Raw genomic sequence first — 15967 nt, forward strand, 5'->3', positions numbered from 1 at the left:
GCGCTGATATACATCATAAGTTAAATCTATGGATTTTTGCCAATAAATATGTGTGGATTTTTAGTAGTGTAGTATAGACAGAACTCTATTTTTATTTCAGAGGTGATCAAAGCCGATTTTACTTCGAAAACTAAATGTCGTTTCCCAGTGTCATATTTTATTTCCCATATTGCATCTCACCGTTTGAGGCAGTGAAATAAACTAATATCAAATTAAAGATGCAAACATCAATCGGTCATGAGTTAAACAAACAGCGCCAAGCTAGAGTATACTAGTATAAACTAATAACCTTTTATGTGGAATCTCCTGTAGCGAGTATACTATAGTTATTAACGCACACATAAAATTTGTTTTTTTTTTAGATTTTTGCCAATAAAAATGTGTGGATTTTTATTAGTGTAACAGTGTTTATTGGAGGGAAAAATGTCCTGAGTTCAGCCCTGACTTTATAGCACTTTGACAGCCGACGAGATCTCAAAAAATAAAACGTCAAGCTGCCATAAAAAAAAACTTGCATCTCGGTTTCGCGAATCGCAGTCATCTTCCTTTGCTGTGTGAAAAAGTAGTGTTCGAACGAGAAAAAGGCTTCCGAAGGCCCCAACAGTACAAGGAACCCCGGAACCGCCCTCCAGAGCAAGGATGATCGGAAATTTGGCCAAGCTATCGTACGTACGCGGAGTGTCGCAGGCCGTCGCAAGCGGATGCAAGGCCGCAGCCGTCCCCGTCAAGGTGGATGCCAAGCCAGCTGTCTTCGCAGGTCAGACCCCGATTGTTGCCAGCTCGCCGAATAGCGCACTGCCGCGGTCCGTAGTCCGGGTTGTGTCCGGAGTTGCAGGTTATTATTGTCCATCTAATATGCGGCTAGGGGCTTAAGGAAGTGCAGGAATAGTATTTGTTTGTTCAAAAGACTGGATTGAGATTGCATAAGAAGTAAAGTCTCTGACAGGAGAACGTCGTGAAAAATCTCGTTATGTAACCTGGTCTGGACGGGAATAGTGCAGAATTGTTTTTGTTTGGTTAGATCCTTCTGATTGAAAGTTATGATTGTTTGTAATAATTCGCCATATCTCAGATTCAACTAAAATTAAAATTCTTGAATAGCTGAAAAAGTATACCGAGCAAAATATACCTAACCTGAAACGAAAAACCAAAATAATCTGTGATCAGCAGGTCTTCATGAATCAAGTTGTTTATGCAAGTTGCCAAATGGTTGAATAGTTGTGAATTTGATATTATGTTGTACCTTGCTACAGAGGTACGCATTCAAAAAACAATTATTCTTGTGACCCTCAATTACAAGAAACTTACTTCGTCTGTTTATACGGAAACCCATTATTCATAATCTGCCATAATTGGTCTTGATTGATTTCTCGTTTTTGGTAAAATTGGAATTATTGTGTTCGACACATTTCTTCGGTATCCTACAAATGATATAAATGGAGGGTCATCCTTCCAAGGATCCTGCCTTGTACGGCTCCATAAACTTTAGGAATTACCGATAATTAGTGGTCCATTGGGGCAAACTCCAATTTTCTTACCAGGGATGATTTCAATTATAGTCAATTATATCAATAACACATTTTAAAAGCTGATTTTCGAATATTGTATGGATGACTTTCTAAACGAATTTTTTTCCTACAATTTTAAAACATTGCTCGAAGTGAGTAGATAGGTACCTATACTAAATTTCAAGTGTTTAATATTAGTACTTAGCTAAGTATTAATTATAACTAAGTAAAATTAATTTCCTTAGCCATGCGGTATGATGCAAGACCATGCTGAAGGTGTCTGGGTTCGGTTCCCTTTCCGATCTAGGAAATTTTTCGGATTGACAATTTTCTCGAAAAAAAAATAGTAACTTGGCTGCAAACCTCGCTGTTAATAACTGTGAAAGTGCTGATTAAACACTAAGCAGCAATGTCCCAATGGGGAATGTAATGCCAATGAAGAAGAAGAAAAAGGAAAAATATGCTAAAAGTCATATGTAATCAAATTTGCGCTTCTGTAATGAGTCGTTGACAAATGAGTCAAACTATGACTATGACTGGGTCTCCAGTAGCCTTGCGAGCAAAGGCGTAGTATTGCCAATCCGGAGATGGCGAGTTCGATTCTCGGTCCGGTCTAGGATGTTTTCGGGTTGGAAACATTCTCGACTCCCTGGGCATAGTGTATCCATTGTACTTGCCACACAAGATACATACTCATGCAATGGCGGGCATAGAAAAGTTTTCAATTAATAACTGAGAAAATGCAAATAGAAGTTGAAAAGCAGGCCAAGTTCCAGTTGGAATGTTGAGCCATTGAAAAGAAGAAGAAGAAGAAGAATGAAATGGTTCACATGTTGAATAATTGACTAAATGATTGGGACCATCACAGGCCAATTTTAGGCTAAGCTAACAATTAACTTATAGTTTCCCAATCAGTAAAATATATTCTTTTTTCTTACAGCTACTGGTCAGATCCGACTGGCTCACACCGACATCCAGACCCCCGATTTTTCACCCTACCGTCGCGAGCAGGTTAAGCGACCCAACGCCAAGAATGACTCGGCTGATGAGCGTGCTGCTTTCACCTACCTGATGGTGGGAGGTAACTTCTACAAATCCTCACATTCTTCTCTGGCACGCTTGTAACATTATATGCTTTCCCTCTCCAGGTGCTGCCGTAAGCACCGCTTACGTGGCCAAGTCGTTGGTCTCCACCTTTGTCTCTTCGATGAGCGCCTCGGCCGATGTGTTGGCTATGGCCAAGATCGAAATCAAGCTGGCTGACATCCCGGAGGGCAAATCAGTTACCTTCAAATGGCGTGGCAAACCGCTGTTCATCCGTCACCGCACGGCAGCGGAGATCTCGGCCGAGGAATCCGTCAACACTGGAACCCTACGTGATCCCCAGCATGATTCTGTAGGTATAAACAAATATTTCATCTGGATTTGTTTTAATTGATTTGCAACTCGATTTGCAGGAGCGTGTCAAAAACCCAGAATGGCTCGTCGTGATCGGAGTCTGCACCCACTTGGGTTGTGTACCGATCGCTAATGCTGGTGACTTCGGCGGATACTACTGTCCGTGTCATGGTTCTCACTACGACGCTTCCGGGCGCATCCGAAAGGGACCTGCTCCACTAAATCTGGAGGTGCCCTACTACGAGTTCCCAGAGGATGGGTTGGTCGTTGTTGGTTAAACGATATTTGTGATTTTGCTTATGTTTTTAATAGCAGCAAAAACTAAAGAAGTATCAATTAGGTGTTCCGTTAAACAAATGGTATCTTTCTGTACTGCAATCGAAATTCGCGATGGCAAATAAATAAAGAACATGAACATACTAACGTGATATTTATTCGTAATAGATTATCATTATCAATGACTTCCCACCCGAAAATATCATATAAATAGACAAGTAGTGCTCCAGTAGCCTTGCGAGCAAAAACGTAGGATTGCCAATCCGAGTTTGATTCTCGGTCCGGTCTAGGATGTTTTCGGGTGGGAAGCATTCTCGACTCCCTGAGCATAGTATCCATTGTACTTGCCACACAAGATACATACATACTCATGCAATGGCGATTTAGAATAGAAAAGATTTCAATTATTAACAGAGGAAATGCCAATAGAATATAGGGGTGATCGGGGCAATATGGGCCACCTAAAAAAATCGTTCCGAAAAGCGCTGAAAAACTCAAAAAACACCGTTCAAATGTAGTTGACTTGTACTAGAGAATTTAACCTTTCATATTACGTCGATGAATGAAGAAAAATGCGTTTGGAAATTGTTGGAATGCACTTTTGAAAATGTATTGATTTCAATGTGTGTTCCCGACTATACGGGGCAATATGAGCCACCATTTGGGGCAGTATGGGCCACCCTTCCAAAACCTTTATTTAGGCGAAAAAAGTATCGTAATATGGAAGAATATGATATTCCTACAACAGTTGTGAGTATTCCATACCAAATAAAATGAAAAAAACTGCACAACAGCAGACTGAACTGATTTGCTACTCTTCACCGTTTGAACAGCCACATTTCAATTGGTCAATGTTCATTTTTTCTGTTTCTATCGCAGTAATGCGCTGTTGTAATTTTTCCGTAATTAATCTTACATATATGATAATATTCTTGTATTTGACTACTGAAATTTGAACTTGTTCGCATTTTAAGGCATGATTTCTTGTTCTATGCAGCATGCAGGTATGCCCATATTGCCCCATAGAGACCGGTTTTGAAAAAAAAAGTTTTATGATAAATTCAGATTTGTATCAATATAAATATTTGTGAACAATATTCAATTTTAATATATCTTTTGATTGTGGTGTATTTTTGACGTGTATTTTAATCAGTTTTGTGTCAAAACCTTATTTCTTCTTCTTCTTATTGGCATTACATCCCCACACTGGGACAGAGCCGCCTCGCAGCTTAGTGTTCATTGAGCACTTCCACAGTTATTAACTGCGAGGTTTCTGAGCCAGGTTACCATTTTTGCATTCGTATATCCATGAGGCTAGCACGATGATACTTTTATGCCCAGGGAAGTCGAGACAATTTCCAATCCGAAAATTGCCTAGACCGGCCCCGGGAATCGAACCCAGCCACCCTCAGCATGGTCTTGCTTTGTAGCCGCGCGTCTTACCACACGGCTAAGGAGGGCCCCTAACCTTACAAAACCTTATTTATAAACTTGAAATTTTATAATAATTTTGCTTATGCAGCGAAAATTTACATTTTCAAGTGTATTTTCATTATGATATGGAAATGCTAATATCATCTTCCAAACTTGGACGTACATGTTCATGATGGCATTAGAGGCGAAAGTATAGAATTGATAGTTCCGTTAGGATACGGCAGGCATGAAGAATGTTTTTATAGAAGTCGATTTGAAAGCGAGCGGAGGGCAATATTTGTGATGGCATATATCGCACGACCTTCCTTCTGCCAAGCTCCCGTATGAAGGGGGAGGGAAGAATATCAGTGTGGAAGCTGATATATCTCCACTGGCAAAAGGAAGGTGGTTTGACTTGCTCATATGCCATCGCGTGCGGAAGGATTTGCTATCGACGAGTACTGTCTCCAAATTTCTAATATGACATCAGCATTTAGTCGAATAGGATTTTTATTGCACAGTTCTGTTTTCTCATTGCGTCCGTCTCGTCGCAACCAACTTGGCTGTTTCAGAGAGAAAAAAAGCAGAGAAAGGCACTGCTGCTGTACCGTCGACCAATAACAGCTGAATTGATGGATGCCCCCACCGAGGGTAGTACACTAAATTAATGATTTCGTGTGTGTTATGCTACGTACACACCAGTCAAGCAGTTTGACGAACATTGACTCCGCCCCTAAGAAAACGCTTCGGTTGCTGCTTTGTTTGAACGTGTGTGAAGTTGTTCGAACAACCATTTGACAGTTGCCGGCTCGGTTGAAAAAAATTAAAACGGTTTGATTTTGGTTTGAGTTGTCGGGGGTGGAGTCAAGGTTCGCCGAACATGTTTGAGCATTTGTAGTGAAGTTGTACAAACCCCCATATATTTTTTGATTGTTGGTGCTCAAGTTGGCGCTTCGGTCGTTCGTGTGTGATATTGTTGGTCGAATAAATTGATTGTTCGTGCCGCTGTTGGTAAAACTTGATGGATGTTTGAATAAACGAGAGGTGGAGTCAATGTTGGTCAAACTGCTTGACCGTGTGTACGTTCCATTACTTCTACGTGAAGTTAAACGATTTACAATGATATGGAAATGCTAATATCATCTTCCAAACTTGGACGTACATGTTCATGATAGCATTAGAGGCGAAAGTATAGAATTGATAGTTCCGTTAGGATACGGCAGGCATGAAGAATGTTTTTATAGAAGTCGATTTGAAAGCGAGCGGAGGGCAATATTTGTGATGGCATATATCGCACGACCTTCCTTCTGCCAAGCTCCCGTATGAAGGGGGAGGGAAGAATATCAGTAGAAGTAACACACACGAAATCATTAATTTAGTGTACTACCCTCGGTGGGGGCATCCATCAATTCAGCTGTTATTGGTCGACGGTACAGCAGCAGTGCCTTTCTCTGCTTTGTTCTCTCTGAGGCAGCCAAGTTGGTTGCGACGAGACGGACGCAATGAGAAAACAGAACTGTGCAATAAAAATCCTATTCGACTAAATGCTGATGTCATATTAGAAATTTGGAGACAGTACTCGTCGATAGCAAATCCTTCCGCACGCGATGGCATATGAGCAAGTCAAACCACCTTCCTTTTGCCAGTGGAGATATATCAGCTTCCACACTGATATTTTTCCCCCTTCATACGGGAGCTTGGCAGAAGGAAGGTCGTGCGATATATGCCATCACAAATATTGCCCTCCGCTCGCTTTCAAATCGACTTCTATAAAAACATTCTTCATGCCTGCCGTATCCTAACGGAACTATCAATTCTATACTTTCGCCTCTAATGATATCATGAACATGTACGTCCAAGTTTGGAAGATGATATTAGCATTTCCATATCATTGTAAATCGTTTAACTTCACGTAGAAGTAACACACACGAAATCATTAATTTAGTGTATTTTCATGTTTGAATTGAAGTTTAATGCGGTTTTCACGTTGATGCATATGTGGAGCATCCTCTTAAAGATCACATAACTTTTACATGATAAAACTTGTCAATAAGCTCAAAATGAGGGTGGCTCATATTGCCCCGTATGTTCATATTGCCCCTACTGCCCCTAGAACGTAAGTTGAAAAGCATTCCAGTTGGAATGTAGAGTAATTGAAGAAGAAGAAGACGGAAAATCGAGCTCGATGTCTCCATACAGATTTTCCGTCGAGAAAATCGGTTAACCAACCAGGGGGAAACTGCTGAAGCATCTGCTCTCCATGGGAGAGGCTGACAATCATCCAGGAGGGTGAAACGCCTGTCATCCGCGGTACAATGGCACCCTACCCAACATCGTTTTTGGTATTTCTGTTTTTGGTAGCCAGTTGCAAAGACGGTCATGAAAAGGATTTCAATTAATAACAGGAAATACCAATAGAATATAGAACCTAACTTGATGATTACAATCATCCGAGTACCATCGTGGTACTTTACGCAAAACTGTGCACATTTTGCTGCATCGTGTCATCACCAATAAGGCAGCTTCTTCATCATACACAGGTAGCGCATCCCTGGTAAGATAGCCTTTCGAAGTTTCTACAGTTGCCAAGAAAGGCAACAGTAAAGTAAAGCGATGGATTCATTCGGGAGAGAAAACTTCTTCCTTCATGTCATTGATAGGGAGCTACCAACCGCTACCAACGATAATGGCCTGCGACTTGTAACCTTTGCTGCAGTTGGGATGATGACAATTAGAATACCGCAAACATCTGGCTACACCCGAGTGGCGACAACTGCCCACATATAGAAATACCACGTGCAGATCGACGGACGATATTTCTCAGACGTAGTAAAGACCATCAGAGGCACGAGCTATGAGCTGGATCACTACCTCGTCCACAGTTGCCAAAATTGATATCCAGAGTCACTAAGTTCACACAGTAACAGAACAATGCGTTTCAATATCCTACGCTTTTTCAGTAGATGGGGCTACTGAGCAGTACTTCCAGAAGCTAACTCCAACGAAATGGTTGGTTTGATGATTAGTGCCAGCAAGTTACGGACGAGAAAAATGTTGCCAGGAGTTGGATGATAGTGGCTAATATCCGATACAACAGAGACCGGTACAGTGTATAAGGGCAGTAGAAAAACAAATCCACCGCAGAAAGAAAAGGCAGCACGAAGAGAGTGTGATAGCTGAAGCGCAGGAAAACATGGATAGAAACAATATGCGAGGGTTTTACTGGTTTTACTCGACTGTCGACTGGCGCGCGGCATATGACTGATATTTGGGCGCAAACGAAGGTTTGTTTGTCAATCCAATCTAGTCAATCCAAAAAAGTTACAGTAGTAAAAATACTATCTAGTTGTGTTGAAAAAAGTCATAAACATCCGACGTAACATATTACGAGATAAATGGAAGTCAAACAATGATGCTCTGTTGAATATGCGTTGCAAGCCACCGATTGTCCCATGTAGTCCGTAATTCGTCCTTTGCAGTGGTCTAAGCATTCCGCTATTGCGGATTGTCATTGGTCGAACATACAAATCTATCTTCTCCAGAATACCTTCGCAGTCGATTCGTCCCTGTAGTATATAAACGATCGTCATCGCCCGGGTGGTATCTCCTAGCACGAAGAAGTTCCAGATCGATCAACTGGCATCTGCCCTCATAGCTCGGTAGGCAAAACCGAACCAGGACGCAGGAACCGACGTTGGACCGATTCGATTCGTTCGGCGCCATTGTTGTACGCTGGGCTCCAAACTGCAGCGCAGTACTCCAGAGTAGAACTCACAGGAGAACAGTATAGATGGCTTTCAAGCAAAAAATGTCGGAAACATTCTTGGCAATCCTATATATGAGTCTCAATGTCCTAGAAGCTTTATTGACAGCGTACGAGATGTGCTGCTTAAATGTTAGCTCTGAGTCCAGGACTACACCGAGGTCCTTGATGTGATTCATGCGCTCGAGTGTCGTGCCAAGTAAGTTGTAGTCGAAAATTATCCGTTTGTTTCTTTCGAGTGAACGTTATGACGCAGCACTTAGCTGGGTTTACGATTATGCGGTTAAGAGAACACTAGCTGGCAAAATGTGTGAGCTGCCGTTGTAGATTAAGACAGTCAGTAGCTGAGCAAATTTGAAAAAAAAATCAAATCGTTAGCTTACGATAGTCGAGGGCTTTCGATGACTAGATTGTCATTGAAGTAGAGCAGGAATATTAGTGGCCCCAGGTGGCTTACTTGCGGTATGCTAGATGTTGCTCGGAAACTATTCGATTCGCAGTCATCTAAAGTCACCATCAGTTGCCAGTCAGTCAAGTATGAGCGGAACCAGCACAATTAATCACTACCGATGCCGTACCTGTTTGGCAAAAACGACAGCATGGTTCAACTTGGCAGACAGAACGGTATAGATACCATCGGTTTGCATACGAAGTAAGCAAATTGCTAGTGGTAGAACGACCGGCGGTAAAGCCGTGTTGGTCGGGGCTGAGATGTTGCTTGCAATGCGAAAGTAATGGTTCCATGACAACGAGCTTAGAAACGGCGCTTACATAGGATGCAGTTGTACACTAGAATTTAGGACACTCTTAGGGAAAGCAATAGTGGATCGCTGATCATACCTTCAAACGTTGAAGGTCGGAAGGTCCCGTCTCCCGACTCTAACGCAGGGCCGGAACGACTGCTGATCGCTGGCAGGAGTGGCTCGACTGCGATGAGTGGGATAGGAGCTTCCTCACTGCTTGTGTCGAATGTGCGTCTCGGTGCAGAACAGGACGGAAAAACAGCAGAGGCTTGACGTTGATGTTGAAGAATGGTAAGTGCTGCGTGCGCATAGATTTACTGCAAATCAGATGTGTTTCAGACGAAGGCAAAGCTAATGGCTGATAATACTTGCCAAAGATTGGGTTTCGGAAGACCCCGTCTCCCAACTCATACGCAGGGTCAGGCTGCTGGTCGCTGACAGGGATGGATCGACTGCAACGAGTGGAATAGGGTGGAGAACTGAATGAATAATCACCCGGAGCTGGACGTTGCGTTTGACTTGGTGCGAGTCGATAGCTTGGGTTACTTTTCGGCAGAGCAGAGCGGATCGTTGATGCTGAGGACGAGGAACGAATCAGAGACCGGATTGTTCTGTGGTGTTGTGTATTTGCCTGTAGACGGAGTTCGGAGGAGCTCATCTCTCATGGGCTTTCGATTTTCGTTCAACATTGCGCTTGAGGGGGCGATTAGATTATCTGGCGTTCAGAAGAACGGCACTTACATAACACGGTCACATATGCTCCTGGGCTTTGTGGACCGTATCGACCTCATCGAAATCAATCGCAGGATAGTAGTAGAGGTTTTTATCCTACTGATCCTACGAGATAGGCCGCAAGGATGAGCTAAATCATTAACTCCAACCAGACAAAGTTAAGATTTAATCTGTATATCAGAACACTAAAACATTTTCCGAGAACTGCAGAAAGGACGACAAGAACGGTCCCGATGTTTCATCGTCCAAGGACACACTACAATAAGAAAACAAATTAATATCTGGAACGTTGACCTCGAATGACTTGCCACTAACCATCAAACCAACACTAGGTCCTTTTAGGCACTCTCTAAAGGCAACCAGTAGTACTCGAGATAATTAGATAGATAGCCAAAACACATACCTAGTATTAATTAAGAAGTAAATTGTCCAAAAGTAAAACCTTGTTTTCGTACCTGCCTTGACCTGACTAAAAGTTATGTACTACAGGCTAACTGGCTAATACAAATACAAATTAGAATTAGAAAAAAATAAATATATTTCAAACAAATTTATTATGAAAAATAAATCAGCAGGGTATAACATTGCCTTCATGAGTTTTCTGATTCTTTGAACCTGTAATAAAATTTCCCAAATTAGCAACGCAAATGTTCATTGAACGTCGTTAACCACCACACTTACTTGCACTTGGTGCACGTGAAGAACACGGTCTGCCCTTCATCGGCCGATCGCAGCTGCAGGGTAGCATACGACATCTTGTCGTTGCCACATTTGGGGCATTTACGCGCCACAATTGGGCCTTCTGCTTCCTCGTCAGCGGCTGCTTTTCTGCTATCCAGCTGCTGGTCCTTTCTGCTTTTGTACGAATTGAAATGGATTGTGGTTCGAATTTCCATGGTGCCGAAAACTGAAATAGTAATAATTAAACATCAAACATGCGTTAGTCAAAAATAACATCGTGCTGCTCACATGCTTCGTCGTAGATTTTCAGGCAGTTGTAACACCTCACATTGCCCGTCATTTGTAGCAAAGGCAGTACCGAACCACATTCCGGACAAAATCCCGGAGTAATTGACGAGTTAAAATCCATTGTGATCACAACATCTGGTTGCACGTTTGAACCTTGCAAAATCGTTTTATTACATTAACATCAGGAATTCAGGATGTGAATATTAGTTACTATTTTTGTTGACTTTCGTGATGGCATTCACGCTCGTCCAGCTGAACTCAATTTTGGGTCAGCATAACTCAAAATAATAACTTCTATTGAGACGTCAAACTCTGAGTAACTGAGAGTTATGATTTTGAGTAGCTTTGACTCATATTTGCATAAATAGTTCCCGAACTCAAAAATGAGTTCACCGTGAAAATTTCCAGAAGTCCAACGGTCGCTGGTAGATCTTCATGTAAGTTTTGATTTACTAAATCTAATTTACTAATCTAATTCTAAATATTAGATTATTTATCCATTTCTCGTTCCAGCTTTATACGACGAGGACGAGGACAAGTGCACGCTCGAAACAACGTTTGGAAATACCCCAGAAAAAACTGAGCTTTGAAGAGCATTACCAAGATGTTAGAACAGTGTACATCAGTTTTCAAGACTTCGTCATTGCCCTCGTGAATTTCTTCTGCTGTGTAATTACCAGTTGTGGTCAGATTCAACAATATAGATGAGATCTTATACCAGGTAAGAAGTTTCAGGCAGTTATTGGTTTGTCCATGTCCGCGCTAAGAACCATAGCAGAGAATGTCTCCTATATCACATTTTTTTTTACTTCCAGACGAGCTCCCAGACGTACCATCACAAGCGACCGCCGGAGATATTTGAGGACCGCTATTTATTATTATAAAACAATAGTTTAAAAATGTATTATTATAAAAGAGGATATGAACTAGAGAAAAAGTTCGTTCCTGGGGTACATACTTGGGCACATAAGTTTGCAATGTAATTCCTATTGTAGCTATTACAAATCAGCAACAGATGTTCCTACCCAGGATCCGACCTTTCTCTGTAGTTTATAACCTCTCATTATACTAAGCTGTAATAAATGTTAAATTGTTTTATGAATCTAATTCGAATAGCTTTTCTTTATACTGCGCCTGATTGTTTTTATTAGATTTGACAAACTCAAAATTCTAAATATTTGATTTTATGATTTTGAGTAAACGTCACTCAAAATTCATACACACTTAACTCATTTCACCGTATTCGGTAAATTTTACCGAAATCTCAACAGCAGAACTGTTCGGTAATTGATTTTACAGATTTTTTGTAATTTTTTCCATTGCTCAACTGTCAAAATTACCGAAAATCAGTTAAATTATTTACCGAACAGTTCTGCTGTTGAGATTTCGGTAAAATTTTACCGAATTCGGCGATTTATTTTAAGTGTGTATCTCCCGTCGTTACTCAAAATTGAGTTAAGGGGCCTTAACTCAATTTTGTCTTGAGCCAGTTTTTACGATTTTGAGTTAATCTGACCCAAATTTGAGTTCAGCCGGACGAGCGTGTTACTGATTTGACAGCTCTTACACTGAAAACCAAAACTACCCAAAAGTGGGTTGTTTGCACTCAAAACCGTGGTTTGGGCCAATAACCCAAATTTGAGTAAAATGACTTTTCTGGCACTAGGTAGTTTGCACACAACATATAGGCATCTTTGCCGTGGAATGTGGTCCTTCCATGATTTTGAAACGCTAGCGAACCTAGCGGTGGAAGTCAAGCTTTACTGAACAACGTGCATAAGACAGAGCAGCATAGCATGCTTTGCTGCCTCTTTCTTTCGCCTTGGATATACGGGAGTGCCGTTCGTCGATTGTTGATACACAAAGAGCCTACTTTGAAACTTGCTGTTTGTTCTATGATACCTATCTGTTTTGTGTAGTTTGCCTTTAATCCCATGTAAACAATTTACCCAAAGCTGAGTATAATTTATCCAAAGCGGACCTTGATCAACCCAAAATAGAGAATATTGAATTTACTCAAATTTGGGTTATTGGGCTGAGCAACCTCGGTGAGGTGTTTGCATCTTGCTCTAGTTTTGATAGCAATCATGGGAAAGAAAGGGAAAACTACCCAAATTTGGGTAAATTTTTTCTGCGATATTCTCAATAGTGCACGGTAAAAAATCAACACGCTCAATTTAACTGTTCCATCTATTGAATGATAAACTTTAAAATCACTATTATTGAAAATGCTATTCCTTTGATTTTGAAGTGGTGCTACACCTCCCGCATAATAAAAAACAACATGTTATATGGTCAGAATCATTATTACGATGTAAGAAATAACTTCACAGTTTACGTTGCGGTTATCAAATATTTTTCGGTCGATTCAACCATAACTACCTGACATCATCACTAAATGTCAATATACAACATGCTGTTCCTAAAAAGTTTTATATTTCCTGCATTATATGTCAACAATTTATCATACTGTCGAGCGAAAATTTTGCACGCGAAAACAGCCGATTTTTTATGGTGACATAACTTAACAACCCATTCAACATACTGTTATTTGTCAAATAACCGTACCACAAACTGTTGAAACTTTACATGAGATTGTTCATTTACAGTTGTCAACAGTAAAGGATACTGTGGCCGAACGCACGGGAAAATATCCATTTACAGTTTGTAATTATGCGGGCTTTCACAAGTGCGTTGAATGCAGACAATTCCATAATATCAACACTGTTGATCAAAGTGCTACTCACTGGATGTTGAAATGATTAGCACTTCGATCAGCACCAATAATTTCCCCACTAGAATTGAAAGTGCTATGCTATTGAATTCACAGGTTCATGGCTATTGATTTAAGAGTGGAGGGATATTGGTGTTGTTCTAAAAATAGATGACAGTTCTTTCATCTGTTCTGCTTATTTCAAGAGGTATTTCGAAGTGTGGTATGGAGTCATGGTAAGACGAAGGACTTTCAAGCAAAGGTATGTTATTCAAATCTGAGCTGAGGTAATTCTATTTTTTTATTTTGTTGTTTTATGTTCAAAACATTGTGCACGTCAAATGGAAGTGGTGGTCTTTGAATGCGACGAGCTCAGCTATTGATATTGATTTGATTCCAAAGTAGTGCATATTCAAATGCAGAACAGTTCGCATGGACGTGTATATTTTTTACCGTGTGCGTATATTGAACTCAAAGTTTGGGTTGATTTATCTGTCCGTGTATATCAAAAGCAGGAACTAATAACCGGGACATGACACTCGCGAAGAACCGATTAAAAATTCATGCAACCCATATGAGCTCACGAGACCAGCACCGCCAGAGGCGCTAGTGTATTTTACTCACATTTCGGTAAATTCATTTGAAAGTGTTTTGGTAAGTGTAGACTTTTTTGCTGTAAGTTTTGACAGATTTTTAACCTCATTCTTGAGGTTTTATTTATTTACGTTTTTCCTTCCAGAAAAAAATCCTTTTAGGATTCCGAATGGAATATTTCAAGAATTGCGAAGGAAATCCCTCCGGGATTCCGAAATAAAGCCTTCCGGAATACCAAGAGGTATCCTTACGGGATTTCGTTATTTCGAGGAGATTCCGCGATTTTACAAGGAATAGTTCAGTGATTCGGCAAGGAACCATTGCAACATTCCGAAAGGAATCCTTCCGATATTTCTTCCAATATCGCAGCGAATCCCTCCAAGTTCCCGAAGTAAATCTTTTCAGAATACAGCAGGAAATCCTTCCAAGATTCCGCGTGGAATTCATACGAGATTTCACAAGAAATCTTTCCGGGGTTTCGTAAAGAATCCTTCCAGGAATCCGAGGAAATCATTCCGGGATTTCTCACGACGTCTCCGAGATTCCGCAACGAATCCGATCGGGATTCTGAAAATATTTCTTCCGGGGAATCCTTCCAGGATACCGGAAATTTTTCTTTTATGATTCCGAAGAGAATGCTTCCGATTCCGAAAAAAATCTTTCCGGGATTCCCGAGGAAATTCCTTCCGGGATTCCAAAAAGAATTCACCCGAAATTCCGAAAAAAAAATACTTCCGGTATTCAGAAGAAAATCCGTTCGATATTATAAAGGGATAGCTTCCGGGATTTCGAAGAAAATCCTTCCGGAACTTCGAAGCGAATTCTTCCGGAAGGGAATCCTTCCGATATTTCGCAAAGATTCCTTCCATAGGGAATCCATCCGGGATTCCGAAGGCAACCCTGTCGGGATTCTAAAGGTATTTCTTCCGGGATACTGAGGGGTATTTTTCGGGATTACGAGAATAGTCCTATAATTCCGAAGAAGATTCTTGCGCGATTCCGAAAAAAAACCTTCCAGGATAACAAAGGGTCCCTCCAGAGAGTCTTTCCGGGATTCAAGGAATGTTTCCTATATACCGCCAAGAATCCTTCCAGTATACCGCGGGGAATTCTTTGGGGATTTCGAACTGAAAGTTCTTTATGGATTCCGCAGGGCTCCTTCCGAGATTTTGCAGAAAGTCCTAGCAGGGTTTTACAGGGATTCCAGGATTTTGCAGAGAAACTTTCGGGGATTCCTAAGGAAATTCTTCCGTTGATGCCGAAGGTGGCCGAAGGTTGATCCTTCCGGGATGCCAAAGAAAATACTACTGAGATTACGGAAGAAGGGAACCCTTATGAAATTCTTCGAAATTCTGGAAGGATTTCTGCAGAATCTTGGAAGGGCAGGCTGCAAAATCTTGGAAGGATTTCCTGTAGAAACACGGAAGGATTCCCTGCAGAATCTCGGAAGGATTTCCTGCAGAATTTCGGAAGGATTTGCGGCAGGATCTCGGAAGGATTCCCTGCATAATCCAGGAAGGATAGGCTGCAAAATCTCGGAAGAATTCTCTGCAGAATCAAGTAAGGAATCCCTGCAGAATCCCGGAAGAATTCCCAGCAGGATAATTCCAGAAGGATTCATTTCAGAATCATGAAAGGATTTCCTACTGAATCTTGAAAGGATTCCCTGCAGAATCGCGGAAGGATTCTCCGCAAAATCGCAGAAAGATTCCCTGCAGAATCTCGGAAGGATGGGCTGCAAAATTTCGTAAGGATTTCCTGCCGAATCTCAGAAGGATTCACTGCAGCATCCCGGAAGAATTCCCTGAAGGATTCACTGCAGAATCCCGGAAAGATGCCCTGCAGAATCCCGGAACGA

General features: G+C 41.3%; 2 protein-coding genes and 1 long non-coding RNA gene across 5 annotated transcripts; 2 read left to right on the plus strand and 1 right to left on the minus strand.

Annotated features, from left to right (window-relative positions):
- Positions 1-505: 505 nt before the first annotated feature.
- Positions 506-3325, plus strand: LOC134212593 (cytochrome b-c1 complex subunit Rieske, mitochondrial). 2 transcript variants are annotated; one of them, XM_062690592.1, is made up of 4 exons: positions 506-757; positions 2449-2589; positions 2657-2904; positions 2966-3325. In XM_062690592.1, the coding sequence occupies exons 1-4, from the start codon at positions 640-642 to the stop codon at positions 3182-3184; spliced, it is 726 nt and encodes a 241-aa protein (XP_062546576.1). In that variant the 5' UTR covers positions 506-639; the 3' UTR covers positions 3185-3325. The 2 variants fall into 2 exon arrangements, with proteins under 2 accessions (XP_062546576.1, XP_062546575.1); XM_062690591.1 differs by having other exon boundaries at positions 507-835.
- A 7022-nt stretch (positions 3326-10347) lies between these two features.
- On the minus strand, positions 10348-11064 carry LOC134216740 (DNA-directed RNA polymerase I subunit RPA12). The gene is made up of 3 exons (XM_062695561.1): positions 10803-11064; positions 10515-10740; positions 10348-10448 (listed from the first exon to the last, which is right to left on the minus strand). Exons 1-3 carry the CDS (start codon positions 10921-10923, stop codon positions 10424-10426), a joined length of 372 nt encoding a protein of 123 aa, XP_062551545.1. The 5' UTR covers positions 10924-11064; the 3' UTR covers positions 10348-10423.
- A 42-nt stretch (positions 11065-11106) lies between these two features.
- LOC134216741 (uncharacterized) lies at positions 11107-11991 on the plus strand. Of its 2 annotated transcripts, none has more exons than XR_009980804.1 (3): positions 11107-11239; positions 11316-11523; positions 11618-11991. It is a non-coding gene; the product is annotated as an uncharacterized LOC134216741 (long non-coding RNA). The 2 variants fall into 2 exon arrangements; XR_009980805.1 differs by having other exon boundaries at positions 11123-11239; positions 11291-11523.
- Positions 11992-15967: the final 3976 nt, after the last annotated feature.

The sequence above is a fragment of the Armigeres subalbatus genome, chromosome 2 (assembly GCF_024139115.2).
Source record: "Armigeres subalbatus isolate Guangzhou_Male chromosome 2, GZ_Asu_2, whole genome shotgun sequence".
Lineage (NCBI taxonomy): Eukaryota > Metazoa > Arthropoda > Insecta > Diptera > Culicidae > Armigeres > Armigeres subalbatus.

What these genes read in the sequence shown, in the direction of transcription:
- LOC134212593 (XM_062690591.1), top strand. Translation starts at nt 640, where the DNA reads ATGATCGGAAATTTGGCCAAGCTATCGTACGTACGCGGAGTGTCGCAG. An exon ending in GGTTGTGTCCGGAGTTGCAG is followed by an intron (nt 836 to 2,448) that starts GTTATTATTGTC and finishes TTTTTCTTACAG; the next exon opens with CTACTGGTCAGATCCGACTG. An exon ending in GTGATCCCCAGCATGATTCT is followed by an intron (nt 2,905 to 2,965) that starts GTAGGTATAAAC and finishes CTCGATTTGCAG; the next exon opens with GAGCGTGTCAAAAACCCAGA.
- LOC134216740 (XM_062695561.1), bottom strand. Translation starts at nt 10,923, where the DNA reads ATGGATTTTAACTCGTCAATTACTCCGGGATTTTGTCCGGAATGTGGT. An exon ending in GAAAATCTACGACGAAGCAT is followed by an intron (nt 10,741 to 10,802) that starts GTGAGCAGCACG and finishes TTACTATTTCAG; the next exon opens with TTTTCGGCACCATGGAAATT. An exon ending in TTCACGTGCACCAAGTGCAA is followed by an intron (nt 10,449 to 10,514) that starts GTAAGTGTGGTG and finishes ATTTTATTACAG; the next exon opens with GTTCAAAGAATCAGAAAACT.